The sequence below is a fragment of the Netta rufina genome (genome assembly GCF_964035555.1).
Source record: "Netta rufina genome assembly, chromosome: 9".
NCBI lineage: Eukaryota > Metazoa > Chordata > Aves > Anseriformes > Anatidae > Netta > Netta rufina.
Window position 1 is genome coordinate 16,553,894 of NC_140132.1, and position 15,517 is coordinate 16,569,410.

A 15,517-nucleotide genomic window follows, 5' to 3' on the forward strand; every position below is an offset into this window, starting at 1 on the left:
ACGGGGGCTGGCAGCCCAGCACCCCTCTCTGCATCCCCTCCTGCCTCCTGGGCTGCAGGGTGCTGTGGCACAGGGCTCTGCACCCCTCCACCAAGGTCACCCTGCTGCAGCCCAAGGATCGGGAGGCTTTTTGGGGAGGACAGTGGTGGTGGTTCAAAGGGGACCGACTCGGCAGCCCCTACCTCCCAGCTGCATGCTTCTGCAAATACTCCCTCCGGCCATGCTTGGGGCTGTGCACCTGCAGGCTGCCATCCTCCTGAATTGTCCACGGCTCCTCCACGCCCATTTCCGCAATCTTCTGTGCAAAAATCTTCTGCCATGTCCTCATGGTCCTGCCTGGAGCCGGGGAAGCGGCGGTGGCCAAGGTCAAGCTTGCAGCTTCTGGGCGTTGACACGTGAGCAGCTCTTGGTGCCCCACACCGTTCTTCCCTCCCTCGTGGGTACAAAGTCACATCCCGGTGCCTGGAGACGGGAACCTTTGCTCCCATGTGAGCAGCACCACCCCAGCCCACTCCCTGCATCCACTGGTTCTGCTGACGCTGTGCCACACCTGGACAGGTGAAAAGTCCCCCAAAGCAAAGCCAAGGCAGCTGTCCCCGATGCGTTTTGCATGTAAGACTTGGGCACGGGGCAAGCTCCCATCCCTGCTGAAGCTGTCATCGCTGTTCCATCCGTAGGCAGACAGGCTCAAAATGCAAAACCTCCATGCTGGCCAGGACCACCAATATCAGAGCAATGGGGCAGAATCAGCAGAGATTTGGCCCAGCATAGGAATAATGGAAGCAAAACCCACCAAAAATGCAGAGCTCAGCAGCTGACAAAACCCCAGGTACATTTATCTCTCTCGATAGCTGCCACCAAACATGGGGTGTTTTTAACAACTTTCAGCCAACTCGAGCAGAAAAAGCCTGACACGAAACCACAGAGTGGAAAGTCGGGGACGATGGCACCGCACATAAAACCGAAAGTGGGGAGGTGAGCTCTGTGCCGAGAGGTGAAAGCAGCGGGGCCGGGGCTGCTGGCACCCCCCTGCCTCCCCCATCGCCGGGCATCCCACCCGGAGCCACGCAGGGTGGGCAGGTAAGGGGCTGAATGGCATCTGGTCTTGAGAGAGGAGCTGGGGGAGGATCTGCTGCCCAGTGGAGCCACCTCGATGTGAAACCACCTCATCTAGCCTGAAGGATCCAGAGGAGACCATCCTGTGCACAGAGAGGGCGCAAAACTCCCCAAAGTGCCCGTCCTTGGAGGGCACCACCAAGGATGCATCCCCTGGGGAGAATTACAGCAGCAAATCGTGTTGGGTGCCTGAAAAAGGCCGTGTGGGCCACCACGGTTTGAGCACAGGGGCTGTAACCCCTCGCCAGGTGTGGCGTGCAGCAGCTCCCCAGGACGATGCCGAGCTTCTCCTCCAGAGGCTGGAGAAGCAGCAGGGTTCCCTGCAGGCACACTGCCTCCTGTGCCTGTTTAATCCTCGTTTTGAGGTCCTTCCACCCTTAACAGCAATCCCTCCCTGTCATCTGGAGCAAGGCCAGGAGGGAGGAACGGAGATTTCCTGCAAGCAGAGAAGCCAAGCTGGAGTTTTCGGGATCTTTACGGAGAGCTAGCAAAGCCCTAACCTGCAGATGGGACCCGAGCACCTTGCCACAGGGACCCGCTGGCATCCTGCAACAGGACAGCAAGGACAGGGCCACCCCCCTGCAGCACCTGCCCACCCCCTCAGCCCCTCTGCTTTCGAGGCTGAGATTTATCCCAGGGGATGAATGCAGGGAAAAAGAAAAGGGGAGGCTCCAGGGATGCCAGCATTGCTCCCCGTTTCCCTGCCGCCCCTCGGGCTCGGGGGGCCGGGTGCCTCCAAAACCCCGCTGTCATGGAAAGCCTGCCCCGCTGCGTCACGGCAACACGACTCAGATCTCGACTCGGGGCGCCGAGCCCTCTGCGAGGAGCCGGGCGCTGCTCCCTCTGTCAGAGCCCGGTGCTTGCCGGCACTGAAGGGACTTTCCCAGAACCACCCACAGAGCTGAAACTGCTTTGACGTCCTGTTCCACTCGGCGCACACCTCCCGGCGCTGCCCCAGCGCCCTGATGCTTACTGGCACCTGCCTGAAAAAAAAGAAAAAGCTCCCGTGGGACCCCCGGCACGGCCCTGGTGGGCACCAGGCACCAGCCCCATCCCACCATGGGGCTGGACCCCACAAGCCCTCTCCATCCCGGAGCTCCTGTCCTGACTCCTCCGCGGGATGCGTGAAGGAGAAGATGAGGCACAGCCCGCGAGGTGCTTTCCCTGCCACTTTCACACAGCCCAAATTTATTTTTGGCTTCGGTTCCCACCCCCAGGTGAGCTGGGGCGTGAGGAGGGAGGTGGATACCTTCCTCTCCTCCCCTCCCAGCTCTCGCTGCGCCAACATTTTTTTTTTTCAGGGTATTTTTGCTCCTTTCTTCAGCTCACCCGTGGATTTGGTTTCTAACCCTGATGGCCTCCACAGCCTCCCTAAAGAGCAGGCTGCCTTTATTCGGGCCACGCACATCCCTTCCCTGGAAAAACCCTATCTGAAGAGCCTGCCATCGTGGGCTATTGATAACTCTTTTGGGGATATAGCTTCTCAGGTAGCGGTCCACCCACAGTGGGAGAATTTCCCATTTCCCTAATTTGCTTACGAGAACGTAACATAACACACTGCACAAAGATAGCATCACTCCCAGTTTCCTTGCACCACCCAGCTCTAATGAAAAGAGCATTAGGTTGGTTTGACACAATTTGTTCCTGCTAAATCTACATTCTCAGTCCCAGCGCTGCCCTCTCGGTGTTTACCGCTTGGTGGCCTTACTAATTTGTTCCAGCGGTTTTCCGGGTACCGAGGCTGACTCATCTGTAGCTTCCTGGATCCTCTTTTTTCCCTTTCCTTGATGCAGATGGCGAGTTTGGCATCTGTACCCTCCCGGGAGCCAGCACCGTGCCAGCTCCCCGTGTCCCTGTCCCCCACGCCAAGCTTGCACTGGTGCCACTGCTTGCCACCCCATCACGGCGAGGCCCACGTCCTCTAGGGACCAGCATCCCTTCCAGGCTGGGCTTCCTTCACGGCTGAGCCCTTAGAGAAGGCAGGTCTGTCCCAAGATGGGTTTGAGGCACGGAGAATCAGATCCCAAGGAAATGGGGACATGCCCGAGATGGGCTGTGGAAAGGGGACATCGCTCCCTTGCCCCCAGCCTTTTGGGATGGAGAGGGATGCTGAGCAGTGGGGAGGGATATAAGGGGGGAATCAGCTGAGGAAACACCATCGGGTACCACCCCGAGTGGGGTTTGGTGCCCCGTTGGCCTGGTGGCCCCGTGGTGGTCCCCCTGGTGTAAGGAGAGGGCTCAGCCCCCCGGGGAGGCTGTGCCCGGTGCGGTGGCAGCGGGTTTGTCCCCGGGCGGAGGGCTCAGCACCACTCAGCCAGCCAGCCCCTCCAGCAGCACATCCCTCCCAAGGGAGGAAGAGAGAGAAGGAGAAACCATGGAGCCGACTCAAAGCAAAACTAGAGAAAGCAAAATGAGGGCAGGAGGAGGAAACGCAGATGCTCGGCAAGCCTCCAGCACTCTCGGTCGCAGGCAGGGCAGGGCTCTCGGTGGGATTGCATGGGATGGAGGAGATGCTGTGGGTGCAGACCCATCAGGACACATCGGGGTGGTACAGGTGGGCTGTGGCTAGGGGTCCAGGCAAGCTGCCCAGCAGCACATCCGACCACCTGCAGCACTCATCCCACCTCAGCTGCTCTCCCAGCCGGACAGGGCCATGGAGATGCTCCCTGGCCACCACACCTGGGGGGCCAGTCCCACCCAGAGGTCACCACCTCACCAACACAGAGGCCAACAACTCGCACACCTATCCCCCTGCAGCCCAGCCCTTCCAAAAACCAAAACATTGCTGTGAAACCTCCCAGCTCTCCACATTTGTAAGTGACCAGGACGCTGCTTGCTTCTAAGTGACCTTATTGCCATGTGGCCCTACTGTCCCTTCTTCCTCCTACACGTGCAATGCCCTATTTTGCAGGAACAGGGCTTTGATGTTCCTTGGCATGGCTCTCCTCAAAGACACTCCTGCAGGCAGCAGAGGATTTCCTCTCCACCTTCCTGCCCGCTTCCTCAAAACCCAGCCCTTGGGCTAGGGCATCGTTAAGGGACTCACATGTTCCCTATCACCTCTGACCACAGCTGGGCTACATAAGGAGGTACAGTGGGGGCTCAGAGAGCTCTGCTGGGATATTTGCTTGCTCAGGTACTTTATTGTGTGTGAAGCTTCTTGTGTGTGCTGATGGGGACCAGCCCCAGCTCTCAGAGGTCTCCCAGCTGTGGGACTGGAGCTGGGGTGAGCCCTGCTCTCTGGGTGCACCTGAGATGCTGACAAAGCACTTCAGTGATGCTAGTGACAGCTCCACTGCCCTGAGGAAGTGTGGGGTGGCTGTGGTTGGAAGTGGCTGCTGTGACAGACCCAAGAGAGCAGGAAATGCAGTGGCTGCAGCCAGCCAGGCTGCTCCCCGTCCTGCACAGCACCGGGGCTGGCTGGGAGCACGGCTGCAGGGTGTGGGTGAGCTCTGGTGGCCACAAGGCTGAAGTGAGTGAAGTGAGGGAGCTCAAAACCAGAGCGAGGTTTTTGGGGGTCTGGCTGCTCTGCAGCAAGCTTTTTCTCTGCAGCCTAAACAGAGGACCATTAAAATCATTCCTCGTCACAGCAATGCAAAGCAGCTGCTGCAGAAAGGCCAGAATTTGCCAGATCCCCCCAAAACTTCCTGACCCATCACAGCCCAACCTTGGTGCAGGCAGGGAGAGTTAAAGTGCCTGCAGGACGTCAGTCCGTGAGGGTGTCAGCTCAGCCTCCCCAGAAAACCTGATGCAAACCTTAGCAGGGGTGGACATGAGTTGCTGGGGTCCTGGCTCGATTCAGGGCAGAGAAAAAGGGTGCCAAGTCGGTGCCAAGGCCAGCTGGCGTGGGCATGGAGGTGGGCAAAAGCAGGAGGGCTGTGACACAGGGAGAGGGGCTGGGAAGGAGGGATGTGGGATGGTGGGGCTGGGAAAGCCAGAACAGGGAAACTCTCACTAGCACTAGCACCCTGCCCTGCAAACAGGGGTGGGAGATGGTGCCTGGGGCATCCCCACCGTGCCCCCCAAATGTCCCCAGCCCCATAGCCTTGCTCCCTGCGAGGCACAGGGAGATGGCCAGGCTGCTGGGTGCCCCGAGGGGCACAGCGCTGCCGTGGCTCGGGGTGCTCGCTGGGGTTTTCATGAAGTGCTGAGCCCCCACGGCGTGCCTGGCACCCCTGCTGCCCGAAGAGGCAGGGTGGAAAAAATGAAGCAGGGCCCACCCTCCTGCGTGTGCTCTTACGGGAAAGGCAGAACCAAAACTGCTGACTGAGCTCCCGCTTCTTGTTTGCTGCAGCTGCCTCCTGCACGACCATTGCACTGCTGGGGCAGCGCGGCGCTGCTGCAGGGCGAGGAGCGGAGCTGCTCCTTGCACCGAGTCCGGGTGGACTGAGCCACACTGCGACGTGTGTGAACGCGGGGTGAGATGTGCCACTGCCCCAGGGGAGCTTGCAGAGGGTCACGGGACTGAGCAGGGCCACCACATCCATGGTCATGCCCTAGGGAAGGATGTAAGCCACCCTGGATGGATGCTCATCCCATACGATCTTCTCTGGAGGCTTCTCGTGGGTGTCACAGCCCCCAGAGGGCACAGCCCTTGGTGCCTGCTGTCTCAAGGCTATGCTACTTTTAGCTGTGGTAACGGAAAAAGAAAGCTGCTGACAGTGCCACGAGGTGCAGTATGCAAATGGCCCTTTGTTTGCTTGGGGTTTCATGGTCTCCCAGCAGGACGCTGCTGCCTCCAAGCCTGCTTCTCACCAGGGCTCCTCCAGTCTCTAGCGACTGCCGCTGCTTTCTCTTTTGGTTTCTGTAAGCTTTTGGCTGGGCTGCGCATCCCTGGCATCGCTTTCAAGGGAAAAATGGAAGTTTGGAGACAGTTTCACAGCTGGGCTGTGCCAGGCACCACACCATGAGCATCACCCTGCGTGGTGACAGCCAGTCCCCGGCACCTTGTCCCCAGCTGGGCAGGCAGAAACCCCAAGCTGAGCCCAGACAGGGGAGTGGGGGGCTTTTTTGTGGCTGCCCCAGCCCCGTCTGCACCCAGGCAGGGCTGGGAAGCAGGGAGCAGCTCGTTCTCTAAATTATTAAGAGCAGCTTCATGGAAGAGCGGCTTGCTTATCGCACAGAGGGGCACAGGAACCACAACAGACGCCGCCGCCTCCCGGCTCTCACCTGCGTGCTGCCAGGAGCTGTTATTTGCCTGCCCACGCGCCTGCCACCACGAGTCAGCAAACAGCCCGGGTGCCAACCCCTTTATTCACCCCCACAGCCGGCTCCGGCTCCCACCAGGCACAGCATCCTTGTCCCGGGATGCCCAGCGGTGCCCCTCGTCCCCACGGAGGAGGGAAGTGTCTGATAGCACCCACCAGCTTCCCCGGGGCTCGATAAATAGCAGTACGTGCAGAAGGCCCTGCCCCGAGCTGGCACAAGACCCTGGGGTGGGGATGTTGCTCCCGTGGGGTGGCAGCTCCCAGCACTGCCCCTGTTCTCGCTCTGGAGCCCGTCCCAAAGCCCTGCTTTGCCGGCAGGGTTGGACGCAGGGCGACAGCCCCAGATATCCCCGGGGAGAGGCGGGAGATTGACACTGAGAGGCCAGCCCTTGGCACAGACCCCTTGGCATCGCTGCTTCGTCCCATCCTGCCCTTAGTACGGAGGCACCTGGAGCCCAGCACCAGGCCAGCAGGGACCTGTCCCCGTCCCTCGGTGCCTGTCCCGTGGCCGTGACACCAGCACAGCCAGCGCTGTCCGACACAAACTGCAGCAGCAGCACCTCCATCGCTCTGCTCAGCACACGCGTGGTTTTGGGGCCAGCCTGGCCCTCAGCAGGGCTGTGACGGGGGCTGCCACGTCCTTTCGTCCAGGTGCCTCTTGCCCCGCTCGGGTGTGACAGGTTTCTCCTCGGGGAAGATGATGGTGGCGTACTCGGTCTGGTCGTCCGGGCAGGTCTCGGGAGGCAGCTGGGTGTGTGTGTCCCACTGAAACTCCAGCACACCATAGTCCACGGTGGACACGGACACCACGGGCGGCTTCTCTTCCTTCTGCAGAGAAAGGACGTCCCGTTGGGATCCATCCTCTGCCCAGAAGCACCATTCATTCCCAGCACGAGTCCCTTTGTACAGCAAGTGCCAGAACGAGCACCCCAGGAGGGCAAGAGCAGTGCAGAGGGGTAGGATGTACAGACCTGGGGTGGCATTAGTGCAGGGAAACCAGACCCTGAGCCTTGGGGTCACCCGCAGGCACGTCAGGGTCCCTTTTCCCACCTCTCCACGGGCACCAATGGCACAGGGTGAGCTTGAGGCTGCAAGTGCTCAGTCCAGAGAGGGGAGAGTGAAGGCTGCCCTCAGCTACCTAACGGGCTTGGAGGAAGACAGAGCTGGCCTCCTTCAGGCAATGCCCAGCAAAAGGAAGAGAGGGAACAAGCCAAGCTGCAGCAAGAGTTGGGTATGGAGTGGGAGAGTCTCCCATTATTCACAGCAACACAATTCCCCACCAGATAAAACCTTGCTCTGAGCAAGGCTTGGAGTAGAGAGGCCCCCGTCCTGCCTCAGGCGGTTTTTTGATTTCGCGATGGGGCCGTGCTGCAGGTGCAGCCGTAGCGGTGCCGGAGAGATCGCGCGGTGCCAGGAGGAGATAGGGGAAGCGAGAAGCCCGATAAAGGGAGGCCCCGTGCCCTCCGCTCCCGCACCCGGCGCCGCTCCCCCGCAGCACAGCGGGCTGTCGGAGGCGGAGAACTCACCTCTGCGGTGTTTTCACTCGGTGGTTTCTGCACATCTGCAAAGTAACACATTTGGTTAGGAGATGCTTGTGTGCCAAGGCAGTCTGAGCGGCTGGGGCTGACCCAGCCTCATCGTGCTGCTGCACCGGGGCTCACCAGTCCCCTCGTGTCCTTAGGTGCTGCTCCAAGGTGAGGTGCAGAGCCTCAGCACGTGGGCTGGAGGGCGAGCAGCACCCCTGAGCACCCTTGTCCCATCAGCACAGAGATGCCTGTCCCGCAGGGACAAGCCACACTTGAGTTTGGGCATCCAAACCAGCCCGCGTGCACCCCACGTATCCATCTGCCCCCAGGTCCCAGCTGGGTTTCCTGAAGGAGCATCACCCCCGGGTCCCCTGGTGCACCCCCAGCCCCTCGGCACGGCGAGCGGGGTCCCCGAGGTCCCCACCTCCTCTCCTGTAGGTGACAAGGCAGTAGCCGAGGACCACCAGCACGACCACACAGCCCAGCAGCAGGACGCCCAGTATCACGGCCTTGATGTGGCTTGGGGGGCTGCTGTCCTCCACGCCAGGCTCCTCGGTGGTGTTTATCTTCTCAGGGGCTGCTGCAAGAGCCGTGACAAAAGCCAGCAGGTCAGGAGCATAAGATCTCTGTGAATGGCACTAGGGGAGCACAGGGGGTGTCCCCAGAAAGGGCTCGGTTCCAGGCTGGCTGCTACAGCCCCGCCATCCCTCCAGGACCCTCAATTTGGGCTGATGTGGGTTTTTTTTTTGGCCACGTTCCACTCCTCCTCATTGCGGGTGGTGAGGATGATCCCACCTGGGGTGACAGTGACAGTGTAGGGGCCAGGACACCCACAGGCAGTCTCACAGCAGGACCCCATCCCCATCCCCAAGGAGAACACGGTGCCCCCAAGCCTCCCAGACCCCTCCACATCTTGGGGCCAGCTCACGCTGGCAGGAGATGTGTAAGAAGACTAAATTTTGCAGTGTTTTCCCCTATTCTTAAAGAGAATGCCATCAGTAAGGACTCATTCCTCCCCAGAGCATCCTTGGGGACAGAGACCTCCTGCCTCAGGACCAGACCCAGCTGCAAGGTGCTCAGGGAAAGGACAGCCTGCTGTGTCCTGGACCTCAACGGTATGAGTAAAGGGCAGGGCTGTGCTCTCCTCACCCACACCAGGTCCTCCCCAGGAGGGTGCTGCCTGCCTGGGGCCATACACTTAGCCAGGAATGTGGTTTCTCCATCTCTGGGACACAGCCCCTTGGAGGCACCACAGCTGAGATGCCACCAGCATGCCCCTGGTTCAGGGAGCAGGGCAGAGGGAGGACATCACTCCATAGCTGATGTGCAAAACCCCACAGGGCTCTCACCAAGAACAAGCCCGGGAGTCCCCATCTCCTTGCCATCCACCCCAGTCCCTACCCTCTGGGGTGGCACCGCAGGGTGACACCGACAGCCTGTCCCGTTCAGCTGACCTGTGACCACCAGGTGGGACCGGTTGCTCTCCTCCACTTTGTTGGACTGGAAGAAGGCGATCAGCCCGCAGTAATAGGAGCCCGAGTCATTCTGGTGGAGGTTCAGGATCTCAATCTTGAAGACAGAAGCGTGGTTGGAGAGCAGGTACTTCTCCGTCTTTGTCTGGGGGATGCTCCGGCTGATCTGAGCAATTTTTTGGGGATCGCTGTGGTTGGTCTCCTTGTACCAGTTGAGGTTGTACTCCAGGCTGGAGTTGTTCTCTATGGAGATGTTGCAGAAGAAGGTGGCTGAGCTGCCTGCGGGGCGAGTTAACATGGCTGGGGAGAAGGTCACTGTTGGGGAGAGAAGAAGCAAGGAAATGACACGGTGACAGCAGGTAGCAGGAGCAGCCATGCCCCCCGTGGGATCCTGGGCTGCAGAAAGGGTGAGAGCCCCCTGCAGCTCCCATCCCGCACGGAGGTGATGGGCTCCCAAGCCCCTCGTGCTCCTGCCTCATGTGCCAGAGTCCCCGCACACTTCTCAGCTGTCCCACCCTCAGCTCCTGAAGGCCCTTAAGGAGATTTGTAAAAATCTGCTCGCACGCCAGCCCTGTGACCTGCGCCAAGTGGGCTCAGCAGAGCCCCCTACAATGAACCCACAGGAGCTTTTGCAAAAAACAGACTTCAGGGAGGGGGAGGCATATTATTACTGCTATTAAATCCATGCTCGGTGTTAACGTTGGGTTTCACCCTTCCTCTAGCTGGTGTCGCCTCCAAAAGCGAGCAGAGGGACTGGATCCCTGTTTGGGGCACCTCATTTCTGCCCACCCAGTCCCAGCAGGGCTGCAGGCATGGGCCAGGCACCTTCTACCACCTCCTGAGAAAAGCCAGGGCTGCAGAGCCCAAGCAGTGCCCTCTTGTCCCCTAGCAAGCCCGTAATTAGCAAGAATTAGCAATATTAATCCTGCCCATCAGACTCTCTGCCTGCCTCTCACTTTGGCTGCTTGAGCCACTGGAACGGGTGATGTCCTGGCAAGGACAAGCAGACCCAGCAGGAAGAGGTGGCTGCTGTGCTATATTGGGTTCAGAGCAATAAAAAGCAGAAAAGAAAATTTAAAAAAAAAAAAAATCATGTAGGTTTTCTGACTACACGTGATCCAAACCATCAGTGAAGTTTAACTTCCCATTTTTCAGAAATCAGCACCAACACCAGCCCCTAGACTCGGAAGCAGGATCAGAAAAGTGCCCTCTCCCTTCAGCATTGGCCTGAGGCTGGTACAAGCAGGCTCACCAAGCAGAGAAGGAACCAGGACAGTTCCTTGATTACAGGATGAGCTGGAAAACAGGGCTTAAAAAACTGAGAAACGATACCAGACAGGAGGATGGAGAGAGGGAACTGCTCCAGCTCCCGGCGGGCAGCGTTTGCTGTGGCAGTGCCTATGCCGAGAGTTTTAATTTTCGCAGTATTCTTAGTTTCTTGTGTTTAACAGGAAATATTCAGCAGGCTCAGGGCTGTGCTTCCTACCGAGCGCCACTCTCAGCAATGAATGAAGTGCTCGGAGGATGTCCCGAGCAGTCCCTGGTTTTACAGGTGTCCCTGCCTCCTCCCGGCACCAGCTGCCATCGGTGCCTGGGGAGGGTCCCACGAGGGGCTTCCAGCCCCGTGTTCACCACCGGGACAGAAAACAACCGATGCCACCAAAGCGCGGACCTGGCCTCCCCAGGACTCTTCCTTACCCTGCCCAGACTCCCCCATTCACTCTCCACCTGCCTTTCTCTCCCGAAATTTCACGCCAAACAAAACCAGAGGCAGAAGCCTGGCTCGGTGAGGATGAAGCCCACCCCAGGAGGCGAAGCACGGGGGCATGAAACCCAGAGCAGGAAACCCCAGCGCCTGACAAACCCAAACCTCCAACACCAAACCCCAACCGTGGTCGGCACGCACGCAGCCAGGCTCACACCCCACCAGCACCGCGACCTCAGCACCTGGCCCTTTTCTCCATCCTTTCACCCCATTCCTCCGCTGAGCGCCCCCCATTCCCCTTGCCCCTTCCGTACCCCAAACCTTTGGGTTTTCCACCTACCCCGGTGGCAGCCGGCCAGCGCGGGGCTGCAGCACAGCAGCAGGACGAAGAGGCCGGCCAGGGCCACGTCCACGTTGCCCCGTGTGGTCCTCGAGGCGCCGGGAGCCATGGCGAGGCAGCGGGCCCCCTGCCCGTGCCGCGTGCCCCGTGCCGTGCCGCGCAGCCCCGGCTCTCGCCGCGCTTCCTTCCCCACGGCGCTGTCTCGTCCTCCGCCACACGCGGCAGGGGTTGGGGTGGAAATGAAACGTGCCCATCTCGGCCCCGCAGGGAAACCCGGGCTGCCTCCCGCCCCCGGCTTCCTCCTCACCGAGGCAGGGAACAGCTGAGCTGTGGCCTGGCCCCTTCCCCTCCCCGTGCGCTCCCCCCGCGGGCCCCATAGCATGGCCCCAGCCCCAAGGATGGCCCACGGGTGGCAGGGAAGGGGTGTCTGGGTCTCCTGGGCACCCATGGGTGCTGGGTGCTGATACTGGGAGGGGATGGGGAGAGGAGGGAGGAGGAGAGGAGAAGGTGAAAATCAGAGGGGGGAAATGAGAAAATGACAAGAAGGAGAAAAGGAGAAAAAGGAGCAAAGGAAAAGAAGGAGAAAATGGAAAAGGAAGACAAGGAGGAGGAGAAAATGGAGAAAAAAAAGGAGAAAGAGGAGAAAGAAGGAGGAGGAGGAGGAGGGGGAGAAGGAGAAAGTGAGAAGGAGGTGGAGGAGAAGGAGAAGGAGAAGGAGAAGGAGAAGGAGAAGGAGAAGGAGAAGGAGAAGGAGAAGGAGAAGGAGAAGGAGAAGGAGAAGGAGAAGGAGAAGGAGAAGGAGAAGGAGAAGGAGAAGGAGAAGGAGAAGGAGAAGGAGAAGGACACTTTGCCTCCTTGGGCCCGTTTGTAGCGAAGCAAAGAATTTACAGGGGGCAGGTGCGCAAGGTTTGGGTACAGATATCGGGGTGATATTTTCTGCAGACTTCTTTAATTTCTCTGCCAGCGATGCTTCCCGCTCGCCCTGCTGACTAATATTCACATCGCAAATAAGCAGTGGTGAAACCGCACTGTTCGCTGGCTCCTCCTGCTTCTACCGAGCCCAGCCGTGATGCGGTGGCAATTTTGGAAAGTGTCTGGGGAAAATTAATAACTGGGGCAAAGGATGCTATTCTTATGATGATTTAATAATTTTCCAGGCTCTCAGAAACTAAGCAGCGGGGCTGAGGCTCACTCACATCTCACTTTCAGACCCAACAGCAGCCTGGGAGGAGGCTGAGCCCCCAACTAGACCCTCCTGGACCTCCCCTCAGGCCTCCGCCTGGTGCTGTAGCTTCACACCTTGGTCCTCAGCTTTTACCATTGCATGGTCCGAAGAGAGAGCCCAGGGGCTGTCCCGTCCTTGTCACCTCCCAAGGCCACCACGCAGCCCGGCATGGTGACAGGGGAGCGCTCTTCAGCATGTACAGCAGCGCTGGTGGATTTGAGATGGTTATTGCCTCATCCTGTGTTCCCATTAAAAAAAAAAAAAAAAAACAACAAACAAACCAACCAACCAACAACAACAACAAAAAAAAAAACCACTAAAGAAACTAAAACGAACTCTGGGAAACGGCTCAGAGCAAGGCAGATTTTCCCCCTTGGTGCTCTGTGTCCCCACACCACAGCATCACTGTGCCACCCCAGTTCCCTTTGGAGACCCCCCAGCCCCATCTCTGCGGGCCCAGGGCTCTCACCGCCTGCCCTGCAGCCCCAAAAAAGCCTCCAGGCAGTCCTGACGACATGTTTGGGTGGAAGATGTGACGGGTATCGCTGCAGAGGCTGCAGCTCGCCGAGGGAAGGATCGGCAGGAAAAACTGGCTCACACCCCTGCACGGCTGGCACGGGGCTGATTAAAATCATAGCGCGGTTGCTCAAACTTTCCAACACACGCTCGAAACGAGGCGTCAGGGGGTTGCTGCTCAGTGGGGCGGGGAAGGCGGCTGTGTCCACTAGAAAACAACGAGGGGGAAATGCAAGGAGTAAGGCAACATTTCGTGATACTCAGGTTCCCCCTGGGTCTGGCAGCAGCTCTCCACAGCACTCTGTGAGCGAGGTGGTGGGTCCCAGCAGAGCAGGAAGGGCAGGGAAATGCCCACTGCTTGGAAACAAAAATTCCTATGGGAAAATGCATTTCACAGTGCCAGGCACCCCTTAGTTTTGCTGTTTGCTTCCTGCTGCCTTAGACTCTTCTCCTCATCACCAGCTCAGTGGCTGCGTTTGAGTGCCAAAGCTCAGGGGCAGGATGCGGCCCCGCCGCTTGGTCACGAAGCACAGGGGAGGCTGCAGAGCTGGGCACGCAGCAGAAACCACGAGCCCGGAGCTGTCCAACCGAGCACCAGCAGAAAGCACACAAAAGGGTGATTTTTTTTAAAAAAAAAAAAAAAAAAAAAAAAGGCCAAGATCTGCCTTGCTACAACAAAGTGGCTACAGGGGAAGCAAGATGTGCAGCTGTGCAGGGACCCTGCAGGTGCCCCGGGTGCTGGCATCGCGGGGGGAGCCTGGCCCCAGCAAGGGGCCCAGCTAAGATAAGACAAGGACAGGGCAGACAGGTAGGGGGAGTTGGATGCCAGGGGAAGAAAAGCAGTGCTCAAGCTGTACAAGATCCCTTGATGCTTTAAAAAAAAAATAAAAATCTCCATCTCTGAGCTGGAACAGCACGTGGTGCAATCTTTCACTGGCATTCTTCACCCTGCCAAGGCCAGCACACCCCAAACGGCTCAAAGGGCCTAAGGTCAGTCCCGAAACAGCTTGAAATCACCTAGGGTATTTATTTAAGGAGCACTGAAAATGTGGAAGAGGAACAAGAAATCAATGTTCAGGCACCTGGTATGCAGCCTGCTGAGGCCCCAACCTCGATGCCCACAACGCCTTGGCAAAACAAAGACTCCCAAAATGAGCAGGACCATGAAACCAACCATGAACAGATGCTGAGGAAGATCAGCCCACAGATTTATCACGTCCCCACACACACACAGCTTCTTAATTGAATTTGCATCTGTGGCTCTGATCCAGGCAGCAGGCGGCAATAGATGGGCAGCAGCAGGAAATGGTTAATGGTGTTTGCAAATAAATGCAAAGCAAGCCCGCTGCCTTTCAGATACTTCTCGGAAATTAAGAAGGCCCGTGCAGATGATTTGCATGAGCTCCGCCTGACCCTGCGGGAAAGCGAGGCGGCTCCAACCCACACAGCCCAGCGGTGCCTCGGGCTGAGCAAGTGCTGGGTGCGAAGAGAGGGAGCGGCGGCACCGAGGGGCTCCTACAGCCAGCAGAAATCTGCATGGCCCTGGCATGGGGATGGGAAAAGCTCCTGAGCTGCTGACCAAGGTGCTCCCATGCCCAGGGCTCTCTTGGATCATCTCAGAGAGTGATGCTGCTGAAGCACTGAGCCCATGGGCATCGGCAGCTGCTGCACCTTGGGTCTCAGCAACCCGCATGTGGTCAGGGGAGGCTCGGGGCAGGAGCTGGGGCTCTGGGAGAGCAGCCCGTGCCCGCGGGGTGGCCAGCCTGCGCCCGTTTGGCAGCCGGGGGTGGTTTCCTGCTCCCCCAGCCCCGCGCCGCGCTCCACCCCGCAGCCAGCTGCGCTTTTGGTGCCGTTTCTATTCTAGCCCAGGCGCCGAGTTCTCAACGGTGTCACCCAGCCGTACGTAGGAAACGCAATCGGAGAGATTGCCGCAGCGAGATAAGCGGCAGAGGAAGCAGGATGTCAGCTCCTCAGCGAGGCACCAGCCGCGAGCCGTTACCAACAGCGCGAGACGGGGAGCGGGCAGGGGGAGCAGCACAGCTCTGTGATGACGGTGTGGACAAAATGTTTTTTTATTATTATTATTATTTTTAGGACCCCAGGGTGCAAACCCCATGGCGGGGCAGCACAGGAGGGCGCGTGGCACCCAGGGCAGTGAGCAGGGACCCGGCTGCACCGTGCAGCAGCTCCATCCCCGAGCCCTGAGGGTGGGCTGGGGGCTAGAGGGGCACCCCGGGGAGGGCTCAGCAGCACCCACGGGTGCGGGCAGGGACCCCACGGCCCCCGCGCGCCACGTGCTGCGCTTGGCGCGAAAACGGGGCGTGGCGCCGTGACGTCAGCAACGCGGAAGGCGGCAACGCGGAAGTAGCGAGGCGGAAGTGCCCGCGGTTGCCATGGTAACCGAGGCCGG

The 15,517-nt window shown here is 59.1% G+C and overlaps 1 protein-coding gene across 1 annotated transcript; it reads right to left on the reverse strand.

Moving 5' to 3' along the window:
* Window positions 1-6,932: 6,932 nt before the first annotated feature.
* On the reverse strand, window positions 6,933-11,475 carry PDCD1 (programmed cell death 1; the record flags this gene model as incomplete). The annotated part of the gene is made up of 5 exons (XM_084292141.1): window positions 6,933-7,151; window positions 7,850-7,884; window positions 8,274-8,429; window positions 9,304-9,636; window positions 11,367-11,475. The coding sequence occupies 5 exons, from the start codon at window positions 11,473-11,475 to the stop codon at window positions 6,933-6,935; spliced, it is 852 nt and encodes a 283-aa protein (XP_084148267.1).
* Between the last annotated feature and the right edge of the window lie 4,042 nt (window positions 11,476-15,517).